This window comes from Zerene cesonia, chromosome 29, assembly GCF_012273895.1.
Source record: "Zerene cesonia ecotype Mississippi chromosome 29, Zerene_cesonia_1.1, whole genome shotgun sequence".
In the NCBI taxonomy this organism is placed as follows: Eukaryota; Metazoa; Arthropoda; class Insecta; order Lepidoptera; family Pieridae; genus Zerene; species Zerene cesonia.
The window spans coordinates 6,097,699-6,123,490 of NC_052130.1; the positions used below are offsets into that span (position 1 = coordinate 6,097,699).

The 25,792-nt window shown below is 34.8% G+C and overlaps 2 protein-coding genes across 4 annotated transcripts in view; one reads left to right on the forward strand and one right to left on the reverse strand.

Annotated features, from left to right (window-relative positions):
* The window catches only part of LOC119837810 (F-box/LRR-repeat protein 2), an 18,177-nt gene extending 10,283 nt beyond the window's left edge, over positions 1-7,894 (forward strand). For 2 of the 3 annotated variants that reach the window (XM_038363576.1, XM_038363575.1), the window contains 10 exons: positions 1,912-2,080; positions 2,617-2,772; positions 2,934-3,083; positions 3,406-3,566; positions 3,998-4,103; positions 4,366-4,567; positions 5,298-5,465; positions 6,234-6,288; positions 6,939-7,087; positions 7,741-7,894. In XM_038363576.1, the coding sequence (XP_038219504.1) occupies positions 1,912-2,080; positions 2,617-2,772; positions 2,934-3,083; positions 3,406-3,566; positions 3,998-4,103; positions 4,366-4,567; positions 5,298-5,465; positions 6,234-6,288; positions 6,939-7,087; positions 7,741-7,876 (1,452 nt within the window). In that variant the 3' untranslated portion in view covers positions 7,877-7,894. Of the gene's footprint in view, positions 1-905; positions 1,078-1,911; positions 2,081-2,616; positions 2,773-2,933; positions 3,084-3,405; positions 3,567-3,997; positions 4,104-4,365; positions 4,568-5,297; positions 5,466-6,233; positions 6,289-6,938; positions 7,088-7,740 lie in introns of those variants that run through there. The other variant, XM_038363573.1, reaches the window with a different exon arrangement.
* An 883-nt stretch (positions 7,895-8,777) lies between these two features.
* On the reverse strand, positions 8,778-17,721 carry LOC119837808 (protein TRC8 homolog). Its single transcript, XM_038363570.1, has 2 exons — positions 17,297-17,721; positions 8,778-11,084 (listed from the first exon to the last, which is right to left on the reverse strand). Exons 1-2 carry the CDS (start codon positions 17,544-17,546, stop codon positions 9,313-9,315), a joined length of 2,022 nt encoding a protein of 673 aa, XP_038219498.1. The 5' UTR covers positions 17,547-17,721; the 3' UTR covers positions 8,778-9,312.
* Positions 17,722-25,792: the final 8,071 nt, after the last annotated feature.

Sequence of the window (25,792 nt, forward strand, 5' to 3'; positions counted from 1 at the left end):
ACGTAATTAGACCACTGAAGAACCGCCATACTGGTACAAATGACCTAGTAATTTGTGTCACCATCTCCCGGTCTAATAATTCTAGTTTGTCAAAGTTTTGAGATAAGTTTCACACCGCGCCATCTAGTTTAAAATGTTAGTGTAGAAACTGTTTAGAAATCAGTTCTAGTACTACAATGTGTGATATAAGTATATATTCCTACATATGATACATATAGTAATATGTTATCTGTTATGACATTATATTATTTATTGTATTATAATCAATGAATTATAAAAAATTAACTTTTAAAATTTTAGCCGCTGATACGTTCATAACCGGTTAGGCAATTTTTTTCCTTTAAAATCTGGCATATTTCTATATGTGATATATATTTTTTTTCTCTCCCATATTGAGTATAAGTAGTTTTTTTTTATACTTAACTGTACAGATAATATAATATGTACTGTAGATTGTACCTACCTACTACGTAACTGTTTCTATCATAGAAAAACTCATTCAATTGAAGAAGAATTGAAGATCTACCCGTTATTCAACAAAGAATTATTTAAGTTTTCACTTAATAATATAGTTATTTTACACTGTAGGAAAATGTTTATGCAATATATGAAAATATAATCATTCTTCAATTATTCAACAAACAAAATGGTCGACCTTCCGCGCGCATTCTTTCAAAATTCCCGCCAAAAGTAACAATTTTCATCTAACCTATTTTCAGCAAAAGTTACACTACTCCGACGTTTTTATAAATAAAAAATGTAATTTTTTATTAAATTATGTTAGTTATTAATACAAAAATGAAAAAATGTATAAGCAAACGATACATTTCGAAATATCATCACATTGCAACACCACCCAGATGATTCCAAAATTAACTACAGCATATTCTTAGCCCGTAGACATTCGAACGGATCAAGTTTAGTTGATTTCGATTTTAACTGCATTTTTCATGTTATTGTGATATTTTGTTGATATAAGTGATGGATATACCAACTGATGTGTGGGGCCAGCTGGCTCTTGAAGCCAGCCAGGTGTATTTAACTGAAGGTGGAATGCGGAGTCCGTTCGCCAGTACGGTAAAATCTGTTTATGTACACATGTGATTATGTATGAAGGAAACGCTTGCGTAAAATTGAATGAGTATAGTTTTTACTTAATAATACAATAAAAAAGTAACTATATGGAGTTGATCGTGTTTATTTATATTTCTAACTCCCTCATAACCATTCATATGTAAATTAGAAACAGACTAAATTATAAAGAAAGAATAAAATATGTAATTATAAAAAATGTAACACAAAAATTATTGACTTTGTTATTATATTTTAATTGCTAATTTTCTCATTTGAAAAAAAATTATCACACGAAATTGAAAGTGCTCAAAACTAAAAATAAACTAAACTAAATGCCAGATGTGTTTGTTAATTGCCTAGTCGAATTTAAAGATGGCGCTAATTATCATTCTATTAACCCTACGTTACCTATAGGATCAATAACATCATAGCCGATTTCACACTACTACATGTTTTATTCAGTTAAACTAGGTATATGGGTAACTAATAGTAAAAGTGTCCGAAAGAAATTTTTACGACTTCTGATTAAGTCGCCGATTAAAACTTCTTAACGTATATTTTCATACAATATTATATATAATAATATAACCAAGCAACACATATGCGGAAATTGTGAACCTGGCTATAGATATTTTTATAAGAGTACCATTAATAATTTTATGCATAGATAATCTATGTACCAAACTACATCTAGATTTATTCATTAAACTAGTAGGAAAATAAGTCTAACAGCACAATCTTCACCATAATTGCAACTAACAGTAAAATACCCAACCATTCAATCTTACCAACCCACGATCCCAGAACATAAGTAACCGAAAAATAACGTCGTTTCAGACGATAGAAAAGCTACCAGACAAGGTGTTATTGAACATATTCTCATACCTGACGCACCGGGAGATATGTCGCATGGCAACGGTGTGCAAGCGCTGGCGGATGGTCGCATACGACACGAAGCTGTGGACTCACGTGAGCTTGCGACCTGAGATATCTGGATTGCACGTAGGTTAGTGTTATTCTACGGGATAATTCTGTGTAAAAATTCCAAATATATGGGCAAGTTGAAAAGAAAAGAAGAGGGTTAGGTATATGACTGCAAATGTGGAAATCCTCATTAAATAATGTTAAAAGAAATCCTCTGAAATACAGTTTGAATATTCACATAATGAAATTGTATGGAAGAAGAAATGGCAATATTATCAGGATGTCACATATAGGCAATTCCGGCTACTACTAGAATTTGTTTAATCTAACACCGAAGCATTCACATCAGTCATAACCACAATACAATTTACGTAAAAATATGCTTTGGAATTCGCAAAATAAACACAATATTCTGGAGAGTTTGGTATAAGAATACCAATTACATATATAAATCTCTCTGTATAACTTTCCCATCACATTTCCAGACTTAAAACTTTTGTGAAATGCCCAAATTAAAATAAATATTCTCAGATCGTGGTACTGAAATTGCAAAAAATAAGAGATTGAAAACTGAGGGAATATATACAATTAACACGCAATTCCCCATATATTTTTCAGGATCATTGGAATCCCTGCTGGCGCTAATATCCATCAGGTTTGGACCATCACTTCGCTACATTGAACTACCTATAGAGCTGATCACTCACACGGTGCTCCACGAGCTAGCAGCAAAATGTCCTAATTTAACGCATATGCTATTGGACTTCAGTACAGGTAATATAACCCTGATATATAATCATGGAGGACAATTAATTTATCAAAATCTGAATATACAATTTATTACCAGAACAAGATTTAGATTCGTTAATATTTATGAAGATTTCTTCTGATATCGTTTTAAAATGCCTAAAATTTTCTGCATTTGTTGATTTCAGCCATGCAACTGCATGACTTCTCCGAGATGCAGGCGTTCCCCACAAAATTGAGATATCTCTGCATCTGTCTCTCTGAGGTCATCTTCATGGAAGGTTTCATGAGAAAAATCTATAATTTCATCAATGGCTTGGAAATTCTTCACTTAATTGGTGAGTATGTTATAAAAGTTGCGTGTTTTTTTTACAAATTTGAATATTATGCGAAGTTTTGTTAATTCTACTATTGTTTTATGTAAAGCGTTTGATTAAGTGCATATAACTCTGGAAGATATTCATAGCCTCAACTTTTACAACATATCATTCAAATAAATTCGTATAACCTAACAGTAAATATGTATTCCACACATTATTTTGTTTTTGATAAAGTAAAAGTTCTGACAGAAAATACTTAAAGCCGCCAAGTGGATACTTACACGTATTTCGTTGAAAAATCAAACTCTCAAAATATGATTACCACTCACGGGTTCTCCAGGCACATACGAGAAGGTAGAAGAAGAAGAAGAAGAGATATACGAAGTCATAAACGTGCACAAGTTGAAGTCTGCGACGCCGAACTTGCGCGTCATCAACTTGTTTGGTATAAACTTTGTGGACGACTCACATATCGACGCGTTCAGTTCTAATTGTATTCAGGTTGGTATTTAATTGTATGGACATGCTTTCTTAATTTATTATAGGATTTTTGTGAGGATTTAAATAATAATTAAGACTTAATCTTAAGACTTAGGACAATATTACATTAATTTTGTTGGCACGCATACTACCTATTGCAAAGCTTATAAAATATTAGCGGTCCGCCCCGGCTTCCCCCGTGGTACATATTTAGGCTAGAGATTGAGCTAGCCTCAATAAATGGGCTATCTAACACTGAAAGAATTTTTCAAATCGAGCCAGTAGTTCCTGAGATTACAGCGTTAAAACAAACTTCAGCTTTATAATGTTAGTATAGATTTTACGATACGTAAGTTTTCTATTTTACTAGTCGTCTGGTTTTGTATCGTTTCATGTATTTACTCATTAACTATAATATACTATTAAGACAATCGTTTAAAAAAAAATTCCAGCTGGAATGCCTTGCTGTGAACTACTGCAACAAGGTGACTGGTTCCACCATGAAAACCCTGTTCCAGCGTTCGCGTAGACTCACTTGCCTTCTTATGAATGGATGTAGTGAGTATTATATTATGGATAGATTATATATAACTTATTTTAAAACAGCAATTATCTCAAGATTTGTCATTTACTCCTTTATATGTTTGTGCTCCATTTCAGGGTTAATTTATTCTATTATAATTTAGTCTATGAGCTTCATATCTTCATTTTTATAATCATTAAAGCTAGACCATTTTGGTACTATTAGTTGAGTTATATCCATCTTCTTCCATCTTCCATTCTGATCCTTCGAGACGAATTTATTATTTATCTTGCCCAGGTCTCCAGTCAGAGTACGTGATGCAAGTGGAATGGGAGAAGTCTTCCATCCAAGAGCTGGATGTGACCGCCACAGACCTCTCGACAGAATGTCTTATTGACATGCTGAGCAGGATTCAGAACTTGAGGTTCCTTAGCGCCGGACAGATTAATGGCTTTAATGATACTGTGCTGAAGGCCTGGCTAGAAGCCGGTACTACTAGGTGAGGATTTATGTTGTGGGTGTATCATGTGTCTATTTATTTTGGTTCTAGCCTTTTGCCTGCGGCTTCACTCATGTGGTCAAATGTATATGGGGAAAACTGTATTTTTTTGTGTATTTTCGAAAGTGAGGTACTATCACATTAAAAAAGTTTAAAGGCTTATGTCGTTAAGTAATTATAAAAAAAAAAAAACTATTTAGAGACTTATGATACCTGAGGAAATGAATATATTTTATATTTAAAGATCTATCCAATCACACTTCATTTAATGACGAATTAGTATTTGTTGTTCCCCCGGATACGTATGTGGATAACCAAAAAACTTTTTACACATGCACACTATTTAACAAAATTTAAATTGTACTGAAATGGTCTGGTTACTGTTTTATTGTATACTAGATGCGCCCCACGGTTTCACCCGCGTAAGTCCGTATCCCGTAGGAATTCCGGGATAAAAAGTTTCCTATATGTTATTCCAGTTGTTCAGCTATCTACGTACCAAATTTCATTGCAATCGGTTCTGTAGTTTTTGCGTGAAAGAACAATAAACACACCCATCCTTACAAACTTTCGTATTCTACTAATATTATGAATGCGCAGGCGCAGTTAGTCTATAATATTAGTAGGATTAGTAGGATAGAGTATAGGTAATGTGCTCTTGAAGTGCATTAGGTGGGGCGCTATGTGTGCGATGTATGTATGTATGTATGTATGTATGTGCGGCGCGCAGGAGCCTGGTGGCGCTGGACGTGGACGCGTCGGACAACCTGTCGGACGAGGCGCTGCACCGCTTCGTGTGCCGCGCCGGGCCGCAGCTCGCCGGCCTCGCGCTCAGCGGCATGCCGCACATCACCGACCAGCTCTGGCAGAGCGTGCTGCACCTGCTCACCAACGCCAAGTGAGCCCGCGCACCCGCGCACCCGCGCACCCGCACACCCGCGCACCCGCGCACCCGCACACCCGCGCACCCGCGCACCCGCGCACCCGCACACCCGCGCACACCACACGAACATCATATACACAAACTGTACATTACAAATATCATAGATACAATAGCCGGTATATCATTCTCTGTACTCGTGTTCAACAAATCAACACCCATTACACAGACAGTGCTGGACCTATCTGAACTTAAAACATATACAACACGCTAATCAACATCCAGGATGAATCGTTCTAGACACACAAACCCAATTATAATAGCGAAATTGACAGAACTAAACATAGATAGAGCCACGTTATGTAGCGTAGCTACGAGCTTAGTGGCCCTAAGATGGAGCCCTGGCTAACCCTTATTAAATCGCATACATTTTTAAGGCAAAGGAATAGGAAAGGATTGACGACTGGAAAGAAGGACTGGAAGGGTGAGGGCCTCCAGCTCCCCCACTCACCGAACGAAACACAGTAGCATGCTACTACTTCGCGGCGGTCTTCTGTTGGGGCGTGGTACTTCCTCGGTACGAGCTGGCCCAATTCGTGCCGAACCGTGCTGGTCTCTCACATACAAAACTTATATTTTACAATTATAATCGCATGCTTATTAAACACAATAAAAAATGAATAATTGAGAGTCTTATCACTTTATTATAGAAATATCTCACAAAGAACTGATATAAAAATAGTATGAAAATAAGATAGCTTAATTATTTAACCTTTTAATTTTCAGGATTCTGATAATGGGTACTCAAGAAAGATTAGGCGTTAATATTCACGTGGACCAGGTAATTAAAACCTTTCATAATAGAGATATTAATAATAATTTGGTTACAGCTCCGAATAAATATAAATGAAAATTATAACAGCCGATTTATAAAAATATGACATTTATACATATATATATATATATATATATATATATATATATATATATATATATATATATATAAAATATTTTACTTATGGCATAGCTAACTGAGCTGGTTCGCACGTAATTATCTCGATAGTATATTTTTAGGGATGAAATTTGCCAATTTACATTTAGAACTAGTATAAAGAAACGAATCACTCAGAAAGGCAGTATAGCATTAATCTTAAGATATAAAAAAACTCGATAGCACTGTGGCCAGTCACGCTGACTAATGTATTATAAAACATACTTTTGACAAAACATTTTACGATGTAAAATATCTTCCAAATGTTTTGGTATTTAAAATGTCTATGGTTGTCAGTTATTCAATTCAATAAGTTTTGCTTAGTTCGTGACTAGATAATTTTTTTTTTTTCAGAAGAATGCAATAAAAATTTATTCAAATATTCACTTAGTTTCCGCAAATGAATTCCACATTTCTATCAATTTATGGCTGGGTAGTGTTTATTTTTTCATGCTCTATGTGTTCAGTTGTTTTAGAAGAAATTAACCTATCTTTTTCAGCTAATGGACGGTATAGCAAACAGTTGTCCCAATTTAGAACGATTGGAACTGCGCTGGGACCCTGAGAACTTGCGTTTCAGCGATAAGAGCCAAAAGGCTATTGACATCCTGCGAGTTAAGTGCCTCAAACTGAAGTGCCTCGTTCTGAGGTTTGTTATTTTAAATTACCCCGATTTTTTTGTTAACAAATAGATTATAACTTTGAATACAATATGATCCCACTTGGTGGAAATTTGTATAAATGTATTAGAATAAAAATTAAGAAAATTTATGCGGGCGATATGACTTTTGTTTAGTCAGCTAGTAATGTAAGGAATAGCAGTGGCTTCAGTCTACACCTTTGTGGTACTCCATATTATTCCTGACTAGATTTGGTTACTAGATTTAAGCAGTTAGAAAGGACGGAAGTGGTAAGCAATAACATTATAATTATGAGTACGAGTGCAATTTTTTGATCGTATATTCCAATCTAAAACGGCTGAAACGATTACTAAACTGCTTAAATACGTTTTTTTATTTTTAATAGCATTGAAATGCTTTATAAATGAGATACACGATACACGAACGATTAAGCAAACGGAGCGGTTAGGAAATAGGAATCCTGCCTTACGGTCCAATTTTTTCTGTTTAAATTTTTAATAAACATTTTCCCATGATGCTCCAATCTTATTCATTCTATCTAAATCATTCAACAATCAAAAAAAGTTACCTTTACAATATTTAATAAAAACTTTTTTAGCCAAGTACCTATTTCTCTCCAATGAATGTCAATGTATGATTATCTTCCATAACTGTTGCCTAGTGACGGTCGCTACTACGAGATCGTGAAGGCGAACTTCGAGCGCGCGGACCGCACGACCGTCGTGCGCACGTCCACCAACTGCCGCGTCTCCAACTACTACCTCTTGTCCAATTATAAGGATCTTATATTTAACTAATAAATCTATTTATTGCGATTGTCTTTTTTATTTATCAACCTCTTCATCGTTGTGCTTGTAGGATTTTGAGATCAGTTTTTTTTTCTTATCTAGACATAATTTGTCTCAAAATAATTAGAATGTATGTATCCTTAGATATTCTATGAGCATACAGTATCCTGCGTTCTTAATATTTTTTTTTCATGATGCAACTGCAAAGTAAACATGTGCAGTCAATGTCATAGACAATAAAAAACAGAGTAGGTATTATAATAGCACTACGGGTAGACCGTAGACAAGTCTACAAGACGCAGATTGTGTGTTAAATTAAAAATTAAAAAAAGTAAATGAATTTACTTTTTCATTGTAAATATTTTACTAAATGAAATTTGAGACAAATTCAACATAAAAATGCACACAATCGTTTGATTCTTATAAATAGTGTAGCACCACTTTCTTATATGTGTCGATGTAAGATTGTAAAAACCTTCCTCAAATAATAATCTTACTCGAAAGATTGTAATCTGTCTTATGAATTATGTTTAATAAGAATAAATATGAATAAATAAAAAAAAACAATATTGAATGATGTCCCTGAACCTTCAACACTATAGAGACTGTTAAATTATAAAATTGAAGCAATGTAAAAACGACTGATTCAGAATGACCAACTTTTTCTACAAAACAATGTTACAGAGATAAAAATAATGTCTACTTTAATTAATGTTGTTTAAGTATCAATTTATCAGGCAGCACATTGTTATCGTCATTTTCTCATAACAAATAGATTATTATGCTTAGTCATTTTAATGATATGACGTAATGTCTGTAGTAAAATTTTAAAGGAAAAAAAAAAATAACGACCCGGTACTACTAAATTATAGTTTATTTACATTTTAGTGAGAAAATTACTATTTTTTCATTTTGCTATCAATTAGACTCTGTATATTAAAAGCTATTTCTAAACTATTTACAAATAGCTTCGCGTATTATAACATCTGAAAGTAGTCAGAGGCGTCGGCTTGAAGTAACCTCGTGATACTGAATTGTCAGTAGAACGAACCGAAGCGTTATAACCTTCTTTAAATTACCATGTAAAGTCCTTCCTCTTCGTCTTATAAACTTGATATCTATGGTCAATGGTCATGGATTCTATGCGCTCGTGAAAACGACGCCTCTGCACATAAAGTTAGTTGCACTAGCAATTTAGACATCATAAAACATTCATAGGAAATGGTAACAGCGCAAAAAGCGTCCAGACTTAGCACTAAGAGTCACACTGACATAACGCCGAGCTTCCATCACGAGACAAAATTTAATCCCTATTACATCACAGCATCCACCTGATTAACGTATACAATAAAAACAATAACTTACTATACAAAATAAAAATACCACTGAAAAACACGAATCTAAACTTGATTTTATTCTAAGTTGAGTGAGTGTTCACCAGTCAGTCATCTCACGCCCTCACCGAGCAGCAGGTCGGGGTCTTCGTCTTCGAGAAGTATGTTCTGATTGTTGCTATTTTCCTCGTTGCTAGCCTCCGAGGTGTTGTCTTTGTTCGGATCGTTGTCTATCTTGTATAGAATGTCGTGACAGAGCGGACACCTGTCCTGCACGTAGAGCCACTTCCTCAGGCACACGCCGTGGAAGAAATGGTTACATCGCGTAATCTTCGCCGAGTGCATTTCTTGGTAGCAAATGGCGCACACGTCGTCCAGCTGGTCGAGCTGGTCAACGGAAGCCTCTCTCAGCGAGTTGATTTTATTCACGGCGGTTCGCCGTTTCATGAACACGGACCAGCCGGCCCGAGCTTCACACCATATGTTGAAGTACGCATGTATGCACATCATGACTGCCCGAATCGCTCCACCCGACTCGAACAAGAGGATCCAGGCGCCGTTGAAAAATAGGAAGATTCCAAAGCAGAATTCGATCGTGTTGCCAAAGGCTCGTATGTAGTATACGTAATCGTCCAACTGCTCCCAGAATGTGCTTCTGTACGCATCTATTAAAAATAGCGAGTATATCATGAGACTGACGATAACTTTCACTATGACTTCGATGCTGAAGGCGCTCACGGCCAGCAGCCACGTGGATATCGTGTGCTGCGACCACAGATACACTAGTAATGAGATCGGGAAAATTATCAGAAAAGTGCAGACGCCTAAAGCTCGGACGTGTCGGTGGGTGCTGGGGTTGTGAGAGGCGCTCAGCGACATTAGCATGGGGTTCACAATGTTGTGCAGAAAGTGCAAGAGCGCAGTGAATAGCAGGCAGAAGTTCCTGCACAGTCTAACGAATCGTTTCTCTGGATTCAGTGAGGTGAGTCCGGTTTGTAGAGCGAGGATATAAAACAGGATCGCAGATACTGTCCCAATACTCTTGTCTTCTTCTTCGTCAGTCAACAAAATCCATTGGAAGAAGCTCCCGATGTAGTGACAGAAGAATGAGATGACCGACGTCATACCGAGGACGGCGGTGATGGTCTCGCATCCGGTTACTAGCAAAGATTTAGCCATCGAGGCGAGGGACTGGACAGCTAGTAAAGTGGAAACCTTTAAACCCTCTTCAGTATCTTCGTCGTAGTTGTCCATGAGTAGTAACATAGCGTGCTCAGCGACTCGCATCACCCAGAACACTCGGAGGACGCACGGGATATTGAGCCGTATCCATTCAGTTTCGACTAGCGCTGATAGGCCAAAATTGCTAACGAAAAGTCGGCCATGCTGGTAGCCCGCGTAGATAACTTGTATGACATCATATGCGGACGACCAGAGCACGTATTTGACTAGAAACAAGGGAAGGAGCGCAGAGAACACTGGCGAATGATGCAATAGATTCGGTGGCACTGGCAGCATGGCCAAGAACGACGGAGCCATGAAGGTGATCGGTAGAAATTTCTGGATTGTTTGGTGTCTAGGCCCCAAGTGTACATTTCGAAAGACGTACGATAGCGTGAACTGTATCGCGAAGTTTTGTATCACAAGTATACCGGGGCCATCTAGATCAAGTAGGCTCTTCAAGTTTAAGTTGAGGATATCTTCGAGTATGCTCGCCGAGGGTTGCGTGGACGTGGCGGCCAGTGTGACCGCCTGGATTTGCTTGATCGCCGACACATTCGTCCAATAGGAGACGAACACGATGCCCAGGGACATCAGATAGAGGTAGACTATGATGAGATGTTTCGTGTACAACACGAACACGCAGAGCGCTGACATGCATCCTGGAGAAAGAAAAACAAGAATTACAACTTGCCAAATATCATCTTACATTTGGAAATATACAATTCAAAAAAGGGAGGATTCAATTAGTGTTTGCTATAGTGTCATCGTAAAATTCCATTACGAGTAGGGAGTGTTGTTTTTTTAAATAGTTTTAATTGAATCGAACAACTTTGTAATCGAATACGTATGAAAAATACATTATACGTATAGGTCGCCGTAAAACAGTAAAAACCGTCACATAATAATCTAACTCGCGAGATGGTAAACTGTCGACAAATCGGGATCTGTTACATTTACTTGCGATTTAATCTATTATATTTTCTTGTTAGATTATAAATTTGACGTCTGTAAAATTGTCAACTATCCGAAGTCTGTCCCTGACTGGCCGGCCGTTGTGTGACGTCATCAGTTTACAATCGCACGCAGTAATGCATTAGACCTGGCGCGTGTTCGTCAGGAGCCACATTGCAAGTCGATGGAGCCCCGAGAATGTGTACATTTTAAAATAGACCGAATCCAACGTAACCCATTATATGGTATGCCATTTCACAATTTAACGCTTTTACTTCGATAGATATTGATCTAACAAAAATAATGCGTTAAATTGTAAGCCTAATGTTACGAAACAATGCTTCGACAGATTACAACGTCACGGGATAGATTACAATGTAACGGAGTTTACAATTGCACAGTGACATATATAATAGCCTCGCAGTTAACACAATACACATACGAGTGTACACGGAGGTTAACCGAATGAATTTTAATTTTTAATTAATAATAAACATTTGAAACTGTATGAATAACTTTCATTGTCACGAGCTAGTTTTGATCGTTTAAAATAATATTCATATGCGTTTGCCCGGGCAGAGTTATGCAGTCTCAGTATCTCTTTCTCTTGGTAAAAAGTATGCCAATGTGCTAATCTATCTCTGTACCTAATTCATACAGATACAATAAGCTGTTTCCCGTGAAAGAGTAACATATCCATACATCCATCCAGCTTCATCAACTTTATACTTACGTCTCGTTCCTGTTATTCTTTTAAAATAAGTTTGTTACAGCTAATTTTATGAAGTAACTAGCAGTCCGCCCCGGTACATATATAGCCTATAGCCTCACTCAATAAATGGGCTATCTAACACTGAAAGACTTTTTTCAAATCGGACCAGTAGTTCCTGAGATAAGTGCGTTGAAACAAACAAACAAACTCATCAACTTTATAATATTAGTATAGATTCTATGGATACGATACTAGTTTCAACTGATTATGTCGAGTAACGTTCGCGTTTGTAATGCAACGAAACGATAATTCGCGCTTCCTGCATGAAGCTTACCTCAATTAGGAAGAAAAACTGTTGCATTATATCCCTACTTTACCTTGAACGTAGTCTAACGAGAAACCTTGGTTCGTTAACAATGTATTAAAAAGAAATGTAATTTAAAATTACGTTAGCTCTGTATTGATCAAATTGTTATAATATAAATATTAATATAAAGCTATTTTTCGTTCCTCGGTTGGCAAATTATAAAATTAAAATGTGAAAGAATTTTCGATATTGACCTGTAAAACTTGCTTGAAAACATTACAAACATACATACAAAAATACTTGTCTTTCGTCTTTATAATATTAGTTGAGATTTGTATATAAATTATATTATAGCTAGGGTTTTAATTCGTATACAATCAATTTAAGGACAATAGGAATTAATCTTTATTTGCATAATTTATTTAAATATTTAACTAAGGCTAATATTCATTAATTTACAGAGTCCTACATACTTCCTGTCCGTCTTCAATGAAACGGTAATGGAAATAATTGAATATTCTACAAGGCAATAAATACATTCAAATATTTACAAGGATTAGTTTACAAGGCCAACAACAACCTTCATAAATTAGGACAAATTCTAGTAGATACCTATTCTACCAAATACATAAATTGAACTTCATATTGATGGATGATGAATGATGAAATGGATTTCTATACTATTTAATTATAAAGAAACACACAAATTGATTGAAGTATCCGTTAATTTCAAGTAAAAACTTTACAATTTGTAAACAGCATAAGTTTTTTTTTTACTTTTATTCGTTAATCTCCGAATCCTCCTCGCCACATTTAACAGGACTTTCTACAAGAGAAAGTCCAGTTATATGGAAAAATACATGATCAAGTAAATCACGCTGTGATCTTTAAGAATGAATAACAGTGCCACAGTGTACAAAAAATCATTCAAAAAACATCATTTCGTATGAAATTAGCCAAGTACTTTCAACATTCCAACCGATTTTAAAATCATCAATGTTTACATTAAACCTCAACTCTAAAAATATCCTTACAAATTCCGAATTACACTTACGACGAGTTTGCAAACGAAACGAGCAAACAACAAAAAAAATCCTAACGGGACAAATCTCGCAAAGGTCCGGTTCCCAGCGATGGAGCTAATGAAACCAAGAATAAATTCCGACCTATCAACCAACTACATGTAGGTCATGATCGGAACCCGTAACATTTTGCGTGTTCATATATCAAACTCGTTTATAAAAGACCTCATTCGAGTCAAAGTTCAATGACACTTCGACGTAATCCACAAAAAAAAAAACAATCCGTCTGCGGCGTACGGTTAAATTCCCGTTTGAAGGAAACATACTTGTCTTCTTTCTTTAATTAAGACCTTTAAAACTGCCACTTTATTTTTCTTTTTTTTTTTTGCTTTTGCTCCACATTTCTTTAAAATACATTATGAACGTATTGCTTAAAAATTCCTAACCCGCTAGCACCACGTCTACCAAATTTTTTCGAATCATTCAGTTATCGAAACTAGTGCGGGCTATTATTTTTACTATCACGTGACGGGGTCAAATACAGGGACTGTGATATTTTGTGCCATCGCGATCGCTTAGACTACAAAACACTAATGCACATTTAACTTCCGCAAGTTATTAAAAATGTATGTTGTTAACAGTGATAAGTTAAGTATTATTAACCGTCCGGATCGACCTGGATCCCTATATTCATATAGAAGGTCTGTGTGAATGTGTCCCGACACAAACACATTCAAGATTTATCCAATTTGGTGCAGTCGTTCTGAAGTTATGCGCATACAAACATTTCGGTGATTTATGTATCTAAAGATGTAGCCATAGATAACATTATTTACATACCTTATTTTCAGCGAATTTTAAACGGATACGTGGAAAAAATAATAAAATCAAGTATTTATCGGATCCAAACTTTTGTATAGAGGTATTATAAAGGTAAAGGGAATTTCAAAAACGACAATAAATTTTTCGTTCTAAGACTTAATTATAAATCGAACCGAAACGTTCATTAATTAGACTAGGATTCCTTATCAGCGTTTATATATTATATACCTACGTTACAATTTTACATTGTTATTGTGTAGAAATAAAAAGTGCTATGTCACCATCAGCAGAAAATGGATATGAATTACAGATAAACATGGATGAATATAATTTGGTTGATAAATTACGTATGTTACGTAAATAAGGCATTTCATAATGAAATTACGAAAACTAAAAATAATATTTACAATATTCTGTATCTAATTATTATTTGAGGTAATTTTTGCTAGAGCCAAATGAGTATCGAGATTGATGGATCGATTAGGAAAATTCTTTCGAAAATTACTAAGAACTGTAAAGGTGCATTTTTCATAAGTGATACCTAAACATTCTGATTTCCTCCAGGGTCATACCGAATTGAGCCGGGTCAAGTGGATAGTCTATACTATCTAGGTATTAAATATGTAGGAGATACCAGGATGTACTGAACTGATTATGGAATTTCTTTTACTAGTAGAATGCTACTTTATTTGTTATATTTTTTAAGCTGGCACAAGTGGTCATTCAAATATCGAAAGGAGATAAAGTTTCTAACATAGTGTGTTTGTACTTTATAGAGGGTAATCAGCGGAAGTACTGATCCGATCACGAAAATGCAAGAACTAATTTATAGAACTAATGCTATCCCTCCTACTAATATTATAAATGCAAAAGTTTATAAGGATGTGCGTGTGTGTGTGAAAGAAATAAAAAAAGATCAATTTATTTTAACACACACAAACACACATACATACATAAAAATAGAAAAATAAAAAGTGTGTGTGTTTGTTGCTCTTTCACGCAAAAACTACTAAACCGATTGCAATGAAATTTGGTATGTAGAAAGCTGGACAACTGGAATAACATATAGGCAACTTTTATCACGATATTCCTGCGGGATACGGACTTACGCGGGTGATACCGCGGGGCGTTTAAATATATATTTTTATTCCTGTCCAAGTCGGGCGGAATGGTAATGGTAATTTGCTGTTTCGATGCTGACGTACAACACTGATGCCTGAAGGCGGTGTGTCACTCCAACGATTAATCAATATCTGTAATTAGCGGGTAATCTCTCTCTTTCTCGCGCAGGCTTTACGTGATATTCAACTGGTGTTTTCGAGGGGTCTTCATATAAACTTTTTATATTTATTGTATTGTACTTACATATCTGTAGTTTGAACACACATCTCATATTTTTATACTATGACAATAAATCTCATGAGTTTGTTTGTACACGCTTATCTCAGGAACAACGGTTTTAATTACAAGGTTTCCCCATTGTCCCAAGCAACAAGCGAAGCCGGGGCGGACGGTTAGTTTTGAATAATAAAAATTAAAAAATTTTTTCATGGTATAATTAAAAATTAAAAACCAAAACAAGCAAAGAAACAAAAGGAAGAAGCCAGAACATCAATTATTAAATTTCAACCTGATGACTATTACTGTACATATTATGAAATTTATACTATTAAAAAAACCCCATCAAAATCCATTGGGTAGTTTTAGCGATATTCTATAGTTATATTACAAAAAGGTTGAGTTTGTGACATTGCAGGGGCACGTGTAGTCTCTGAATCTACTGAACTGTGGTAGGTATGGTACATAGTACCCTAATATGGGATAGATTATGTATATATATGTGTTTCACTAATCTTTATAGACAAGTAGGCGAAAAGTCTTCTGTGTCCAGCCAGACCAAGACTTTTTGAGTTTCTCCATTCAAAGGAACCTAGGACCCGTTGGTTCTACGCTCACGCATTAACCATTGCACCAAGGCGGACACAGTTACTACATACAAAACATTATGACGATAATGCAAATCTTTTCTACAAGCCCTCTTATTTTCTTCTTGAGCTATATGTTTATTGTTCTATTTAATAAATTCCTTTAGAACTTTACACTTTATTGCAACCATTTTTGTACATGCCGGAATGTGTTTGTGTGCAGCCTAAGTAATGAGTTTGTTTGTTTCAACATTGCCATTTGTTATATCTATATATAGGTAGCTACTATGCCGATTATGTCATAAAAAGGCGATTTTATATCATGATTTTTATGACTTGAATTAGCGAGGGTACTAGAGTGACGTAGGCTACTCTATATGGTGAGATATCTTACATCCTGGGAAAGCTAGTGATTTATGAAATAAGAAGACATATTTAAACATTAGCCTGGCTTCCTCGATGAATAGAGAAAATAGTAAGTAGGATATGTCTTTAAAATAAAAATATTCCTATATTTTCCTAATTCTATAACAATTTTTATAACTTTTTCTATCCAACATATCTAGCCAGAGTCTGTTTCTTCACATATTTGTAATATGCAATTTAAAAAAAAAGCACTTTTTATGTTATTTACTAAATTTACCTAAATGTAAATTAGGCTGTTTCAGACAATGTATGCATTCTTGTAAACAATTTTAGATTTTTATTAGTACCTTAGTCCTTTTAGACTGTGCAGTATTAGATTCTGCTAGATTTGTGCTAAATGGCTTCAAAATCTATTGAGCAATTTATATTTGATTGAATGACTGACTTCCAAGGTTTAAATTATTTACACACTATGTTTGTACATATGAAATTTTTGGACTTGTATTTTTTTGAGAGGCTTAATCTAATAATAGATCTAATAAGTATGTATAGTCTGAGAAAATTTGTAACCTTCATATTTTAAGGTCATAAAATTCGCAAGAGATCAATGATAAATGAGTTAGCAATAATTTTTATCAAATATTATTTTTTGACATCTAGAAAATAAATACAAGGCTGTGCGCTTTACAAATAAGCGACAGTTGCTAAGGGGACAGAAATTGCGAAACGGCATTGGGTAATGAGAAAATTAGTTGCGGTAACTTACCTAAACAGCAGACGAGGAATTTGAGGAAGGTGAAGAAAAACGCGTTGTAAAAATTCGCGTCGTAATAATTTGCCTCTGCGTCTGTTACATCGACGTGGTCGTCAGTGACGTTGGACAGCACAGACACCTCTTCGCCGCTCGACACTGGCAGCCCAAGGCTGATTTTCAGGAACTCATCCACCACAAACAACGGCGGTACCCTCAATAACACCTCCACCAGTGCAAGCGCCTTCGACCTCAGCGACATCATTCATTTATGCAACCCTTTTTTTACCCCCAATTTTGCAATCACAGCCGAAATTAGCGGCGGACGTGACACAATTTTAATTTATATATTATTTTTATCTATTCTGAGATCACGTATTTTTTATGAAAATATGACTGAAATTTTTGCGACAATATAATCTGACGTTTAAAAATTTTGTGTTGCCAAACTCAAAAAAGTGATATTGAGGTGTATAAGTGTTGTCATAATAGTGACGGTCGGATACTCGTCACAATATAAAATTAACGCTAAAATCTGTCTGGTTAATTTAAATAAAAAGTATTTAAATAAACAAAGTATATAGAAAAAAAAACAATATTTTTTCAAGTAATATATTACTTGCATGTTAAACTTATTTACGTCGCAGAGTTCGTTAAACTCCAATTAAAAGAGATTTCAGTCCGATAATATAATAAAATATTAAATTTTTTGTTGTTATTATATTCGATCCTTTCATACACATAAAAATTGAAAAAAATGAAATGAAAAGAAATTGTAACTAGGAATCCGCCCCGGCTTCATTCGAGGAACGTTTTGAGATTTTTTTTTCTCCATAAGAACCTTCCTTGTTCCTTTCTTAGTGATATACGAATATCCAGCATGAAAAATACTAGTTTCTATCGGAGTACTTTACAAGCTTTTAGTAATTATATACAGAGTTTTATCAAAACCGAGTAAATATGGACTAGAGGCGTATTCCAACAGCCCTAGCCGAAGCTAGATGTTTATCGTATTATGAAATAGTATGTTCCCTAAGCAGTATACTGAAATATATTATTTAAAAACCGACATTTAATGGTAAATCCGAAACCATCCATTCTAGGAATGTTTTTCAGTCAATTCCCTCTGATACCTGAATATATTTATTAACTCCATATATCACAATCAGAAACTTTGGCCCTATAATTCAACATTTTAGAAGTTGTTTTAAAAAGAAGTTTAAAATAAAACATTACTTAGATATTCGATACTTCCATTTTATTTTTATTTTAAATATGTATATAAAAAGTGTGGATTAGATGTGAAAACATAACAAAAAGACAGACTTAGATACCCGTTTATATTTTTTAGCTAGTAGGTGCAGGTAACCTAAATACCGACAATATATATTATAATAACATTTTTCCCGTAATGAGGAAAGCTTTGTGTACCACTAAGTTCGCGGCAAAAAGCGCGGCCATATTGAAATTGATTTTGAACTTGACGGGTTTCTACGGCTTCTGGCGGTAAATTAAAAGCATTGATATTGTGATCGTTTGTAAAGTTCCCTTTGTAAGCTCGGTTGCATTTACCTACGTTGTTTTATTTCGTAATCGAAATACGTAATACTTACTAGATAAAACGTTTTTTTTGTAATGTAATATAATTCATAACTATGCAAATAAAATGAATTTATTTCATTTGCAGATTCAATGAAAAATCGATACAACAAATATCTGTTATTTTATTTTGGAATACGTATTTTTACTAAATATTTTAATTAATTAATTGAAAAAGCGATAAATATTTGTCTCTATTTTTACTTTTATTTAGAGATAATACCTAGGTAATTAGGTCTCTATTGAGTAGATGTGGATTGAAAAAAAAAGCAATTTTGAATATTTAATGCATCACGTTTTAATAACAATAATTGTAATTCCCCCATATATTGTTTAGAAAATTTTATTCCTAATACCACAATCTTCCTACTTAAAGGATTATGCAACGGTGAAATGGTAGTCATTTAGAGATAACACTGTCAGTAAGCGCGTATGACACGCTCATGGTTATTAAAAAAAAAGAAAAAGAAATTGACATGGCGGGAATTTGTAATGGCGCGTGGCAGGCACGCGTCCTTCCCTGCAACGATTAAATGTAAATCAATCGTGAAGAATCACAGAGATAAGTGATGAATTCGCAATAAAGTATTGAATTACACACATTATCTTTTATTTACATTTCCGATTGAGGTGTATCATTTTACAGCGGTTAAATGTTATTGTTCTCGATGGGAATGAATGTTCAGTTAAATTCTTTATCTAATGATAACAATAGTTCCTACATGCACGCATTTATATATGACTATGATACAACTACATCATTCTTAAACGTAATGCAAAGTTTATTATTTTCTTCAAATGCATATTTTATTTATAACACATACTTGCAAAAATAGCTGAGTAGAGTTTTTTTCACACCACGACACAGACGTGTTTGTCAGCAACTGAGACCTTTTGAATTTATTTTGATCCACTTTGTGGACAGATATATTTCAAACTTTGTATACTTATCAAAGGTACTGAAAACAGCTGACTAAAAAAAACGAAGAAAGAGATCTAAATCTAAACATTTAATTTTTTTTTTTTTTTTTTTTTTTTTTTATGGCATAGCGGGCAACTGAGCTGGTGGTTCGCCTGATGGAAAACGATCACCACCGCCCATGAACATTCGCAGAGGTAGTGCCTCTGCGAATGCGCTGCCCGCTTTTAGTGGGTAAGGGAAAAGGAACAGGATTCATGACAGGAAAGAAGGAATGGACTGGGACGGGTGAGGAAAAGGAAATAGGCCTCCGGCTCCCCCACTCACCGTACGAAACACAGTGGCATGCCACTATTTCACGCCGGTTTTCTGTGGGGGTGTGGTACTTCCCCGGTGCGAGCTGGCCCAATTCGTGCCGAAGCGTGCTCGACTCCCACAATAAAAAGAATTAATAGTAAGACATTAGTTCAGTAGATAAGTTTATTGATAACCTCAATATATTTCATTCCCTCATTTATATTTCTATTCTTTTTGGCGGCTTACAAAAAGTTACTATGGATCAAACGGTACCCTTAAGTAAACAGGATCAATGAATAAAAAGCATACCTGCTTAGCCAAATCGCCTATTGCTGTTCACTTGCCGGAGGGCAAATACAGGTGTCAGCATTGTAAAGCACCCTGGTGTATACTGTTTGCAATTGAGTGGTACAGTAGCTTTTTTTGATAGAGATAAAACGGAGGTTAAATATTGCGGGGAACTTTGTGAACATGAATTAGATATCACATTTTGTGTTTTTATTTTTTTTACGTCATCGTCGGCAATGGAGCTGGTGGGTCGCCTGATGGTAAGCGCACTGCTAATTTTTGCAGATGCGGAATTTGTTAATATCATCGCGAAGAAAAAGAAAGGAATCAAGAAGAAAGATGAAATACCCACTCGAATTATATTTATGGATATCAAACATTAATCGTAATTCCTTGTAATACAATCTCCGATCGATTGTCGACCATTGAGTAGTTGCATTTATTATTCCTTGGTTGAGGTAACATTAATGGACACGACATTCACATCAGCTTCTATGAGAGCTGAATATTTTTGGCATACTGCTTCTACGCAGTACCCCAAAAATTAATACCATGAATACCTCGCTATGTATTAGAATCATCATGTCAGATAAGATTAGTAAATCGAAATAATATTACAAATGCTCCTACAAATAACTACTCGATAAGTGCACAAAAAAGAGATTTCTTATAAAAGTATGTAGTGATAATAAAAATATTGCCATGAAGTGCTAGATAGTGTTCTCAAACATTGCACGAAAATTTCCGGTACATAAGACACCAACTTACATATTAGGTAATGAAATTAAAATGAAGGCCTCTATAGTACAATTTTAACCGGAAAAATTACTTATAGCTTACTTCATTTGGGCGCTAGTTGCATGGATGAGAGATAAAGAAGAATAAATAAAACTTAATTGTTGTTGTTGAAGCTTAATCGATGAAGACTTATCGAGTAAAGCGTTATGAAGTGAATCTGCCAAACCAACGTTACATATTCGAATTTCGAATGTAGTAATTGGTAATATAGAAAAATGACAGGATTCCAAATTCAAAAACGGTTCACCGGTTTCCGTATTTCACATACTTAGGTATACCTAAAACTCATTTCACTTTTCCTTTCACGGCATTCCCCCAAATTCTCCCAGCTAATCCTCATTAAAGCTGACGTACTCATCCCGTGTCGCGTTACAGGACACGACACATGAGCCTTGCATTTCCGAACGATCAACTTTCCGACAGGTGCGACCGGATCTGAATCGATACTGCCTTTTACGTTCCGAAATGATCGCTTGAGCAACCAAAGTTTTGATGGATGTAAGCCCTTGATAATAAAACTCTCTCTCTAATAAAATACCATATGAAAGTTGAGCTCCCGGTAGTTATCAAATTTACCTAATGCAATAATGAAGAAAAATTTAGCATACAGGAAATTTTACTATAAACTATGGTTAAAAACTCAGAGTTTAAACACGCCTAAAGTAGGAGCACAGGTAATAGCTATAATAGGTACTTAGCAGCTTATTTCTTCATAGCTGCAAGCTGTTCGCTCCGGTTCCGTCGGGAAGATCTTTTTTTATTTTTAAAAACTCGAACCAACAAAGCCAATTGCTATCTATCAAAACTTACTTATATGTACTGAGATATAATATCGTTCTGTTAAAATAATTCTTAGCCTTAATTGCTAATATTAGAATGTGTTAGTTATGATTTAAATAGTTTTATGTCCATATTCTATATTCTATAATACAATAGTATTATATATGTATCTACATACTCACCCTTCTACACACACACACACATCCACATAAATACTCACACACACATACATTCAACATTATTCATTCACTCAGATATAATATATGCATTAGTAGAATAAGTATTTTATATTATATTATGTTTATCAAAGAAATCTCATCATTTCAGTAAAGTCCATAATGTTTATTGTTTATCTTATAAATGTAATGTAAATTCTTAGGGGCCTGGTGACCCGCAACACAAGTATTTCATTCTTACCTCGGGCACCTCTCTCTCTGTCTCTCACAAATGTTAGTAATAAGCAATAGATTTAACAATATACTAGCTATCCGTAGGTAGTACTAGTATCTAGTCGCAGGAAACTTAGATCTCGCATGTTTCCGTTCCCGTGGGATTTCCGGGATAAAAACTATCCTATGTCCGTCTCCTGGGTCCAAGCAACCTCTGCACAAATTTTCAGCCAAATTGGTTAATCCGTTCTTCAGTTATAAATAGTGTAACTAACACCACTTTCTTTTATATATATAGATTGTACAAATACTCATATGTGATGAGAAAAAAAAATGAATAAATTAAATTAAAATTATTATAAAGGTGTGTTAGCCTGTAAAATGTAATTTATTTTGTTTATGTTTGTATGTAAAAGTGTATTTACTCTGTATTTTTTTCAAGACCTAAATAAATTACTAAAAACAAAAACAATCGACAAAGCCAACAAAAGAAAAATCATTACCATTCGTTCATCCGTTCATGAGCTGTAAATGGTGTTATTGTAGTTGTGTATAATACTACTTGTTTGATATATAGACTTAATAAAAATAATGAAAAAAGTACAACATATGCGTGGATTTCAATCGGCGTTTCATAGAAATGTAAATAAATGACTTATTGTAATATTTTACCGCGCTTTTACATAGTATACGCATGAACTAAGGAGGTAAAAAAATGTCTCGGTCGGGCAGGACACAGTAGCATGATTACCAATTTGCATGTAAAGAAAGTCAATTAGTGAAATAGATGTACCATTCTGTATCTGCCCCATATACCCCAAAACGGACACGAGACATTTTTATGTCATCGTCGGCAATAGAGGTCATCTGATTGTAAGCGCTACCACCGCCCATGAATATTTGGAGAACTGTAAGGTCGATTGCAGCCCAAGCGACTCTACAAATGGATTGCCGACTTCATTGGAAACGGATTAAGATTTATATTATTATTAGAAAGAATTGAAAAGAGGAATAAAGGAAAGGACTGGGAAGGGTAAGGAAAAGAATATGGGCCACCGGCTCCCCCACACATCGAACAATACATTGCTCAAATGCAACGTAACCAAGCTTTTGCTCTGAACTTATTGTGGTCACTTACACGGGTGCAAACATTCGCGCAATGTACGATTTTTTGCGCTACAGTATGCAAAAATCATTTCCCAATGTCGTCCCACACTGGTGGGTATTTATGGAAATGTTAAGAAGCGACATTAGTTCAGCCTAAATTTTACTTTTCAAAGCTTAGGTTTCACCTAACTTTTAGTAGTTAATAGACTAATATCATAACTAATCTTAGTCATTCTATTTAAATTTTTCCCTGAGCAGAAGATTCGAACTTAATAAGAAACCACGGATATTTAGATAATGTTTAATGTTCAAGTGTTCGTCACCGAGTCTTTAAGGAATCAAAGTCCGTTAGTCTCCAGCTAGTTAATAAATTTAATACAGTAGTTAGGTACACATTTTTTGCTATCTGCGTCGTGTGAGGTAGACCACCATAGCGCAATCGCAACGGGTTGTTCTGCCCAATGAACCGCGTAGCCCTGAGGCACGCCGGGCGCTAATATAGTATAAATTCACACGGCCTTACTTTCTACCAACTTCTTGTCCTAATCAGATGGGAATACCACCCTTATGTTTTAAGGGATAAGATCTTAAATAAGGATAGGGCCAGGTGTGCAAAATGACACGGAAAAGTTTTTTCGAAAACATATTTTCGCACGCAAATAAAGTTTTTTGTTAACTGCGTCCGTTGTTTGTTGGCTTCTTGATGGAATGAGAAAAAACGCTTATATCGTAGTTATTAATTTACTTATGTAAATACTTTTTTGTACCATATTTACACCACTAAATACAAATTAGTCAAAATGGTTTGTACCTTATTGTCTTATCGCCTCTTTGCCTATACAATATAATTAGCGAAGGTAGTTTTAAATATAAAATCTAACTAAATAGTTCACGCGGTAACCTGTAAAAGTTATAATGCGTATAAATATCAGCTATGCGTTATTAAAGTCACAACACAATAATAAATTTAAGACAAAGCTGTACATCATTTATGAGAAACGATCTGTAAATTTCTAATCTCCTCTACCTCTGGTTGTTTTCCATCACCTTTTCGAGCAGTGATAATACTGTGCATATAAATTGAAAAATCAATTAATATCTTGCACGCTCGCGCGGTCTCGAACCCCGACTTATCGATTTTGAAGTCCGAGGTCCTAACCATTTTGCTACCACTGCTTATTAAAAAAAACTGAATTTACACTAATATTATAAAGCTGAAGAGTTTATTTGATTGTTTGAACGCGCTAATCTCTGGAACTATTGGTCCATTTTGTAAAATTCTTTCAGTTTTAGATATCTCATTTATTATTCATTTATTGAGAAAGGCTTTAGCCTAAATATTGACCACGGGCGACGCCGGGGCGGACCGCTAGAATATATAAATATTAGGTACAACATATACACTTCTATGAAATTCATTAGAACATCCCATATGGTAAGGTTTGACAGGTATAGCACGCCTCACTACCCTCGCCCTGGGTGGCCCTATCGAGCTAAACGAGAAATCGATATTTTTGTTGATAATTAATTGATACAAACCAAACCAAAAATACTATATTCAAGTCACCATAATTCAAAGTCTAGACTATTATTTTGTAGTTTTTAAGAAATAGGGTTGAAGTTTCATTATATAACCATTATTCCTAGTAGATAGGGGTATATAGTGGCTTTATCCCGCGATTAAACTTACTGTGGTGTGCAAATTCATAATTAATATAGCTAAACTTGGCTTCAAAAGTGCTTTCAGAAGTCTAATTGAATAAATATTGCCGAGATTGGGCTGGAATAATATTATTATTGGGATTAGATTCATCAAATGCAGTACGTCTGGTTCATTTCGCAAAGTATTGATAAAAGGCTATTTTAGGCAAATAATGATATAAAATAGATATCCTCGATTATATAAAAATGGTAGGTATTTGACCTACTTTTTTACAGCACACATCGCATCATAACTTATGCTTTTGAGGAAATGAAATTACTAATTTTAATAAGAATCAGAATTATCCTTAATTCTATTAAAATTGGTGATTTTGTAACGTAAAGAAAAAATGCATATTATGAGAAAGGTCAAATTCAATGACTTTCATAAGGGATATGTATGACGCAGTAAAGGCTTCTAAATATAATCCAAATGCTAAGTAACAAAAACTTAATTTAATGTAATATGAGAACTTATATTAATAAATTGTGCTTCACATGAAAAGCATATTAATATTATTATTATTAATTTATTAATTTATTTATCATTAATATTATTATTACAAAAATTATACAAATTTACATTTGTACATCCATTTCAGGTAAAATGTCATATTATACATAGCAATTATT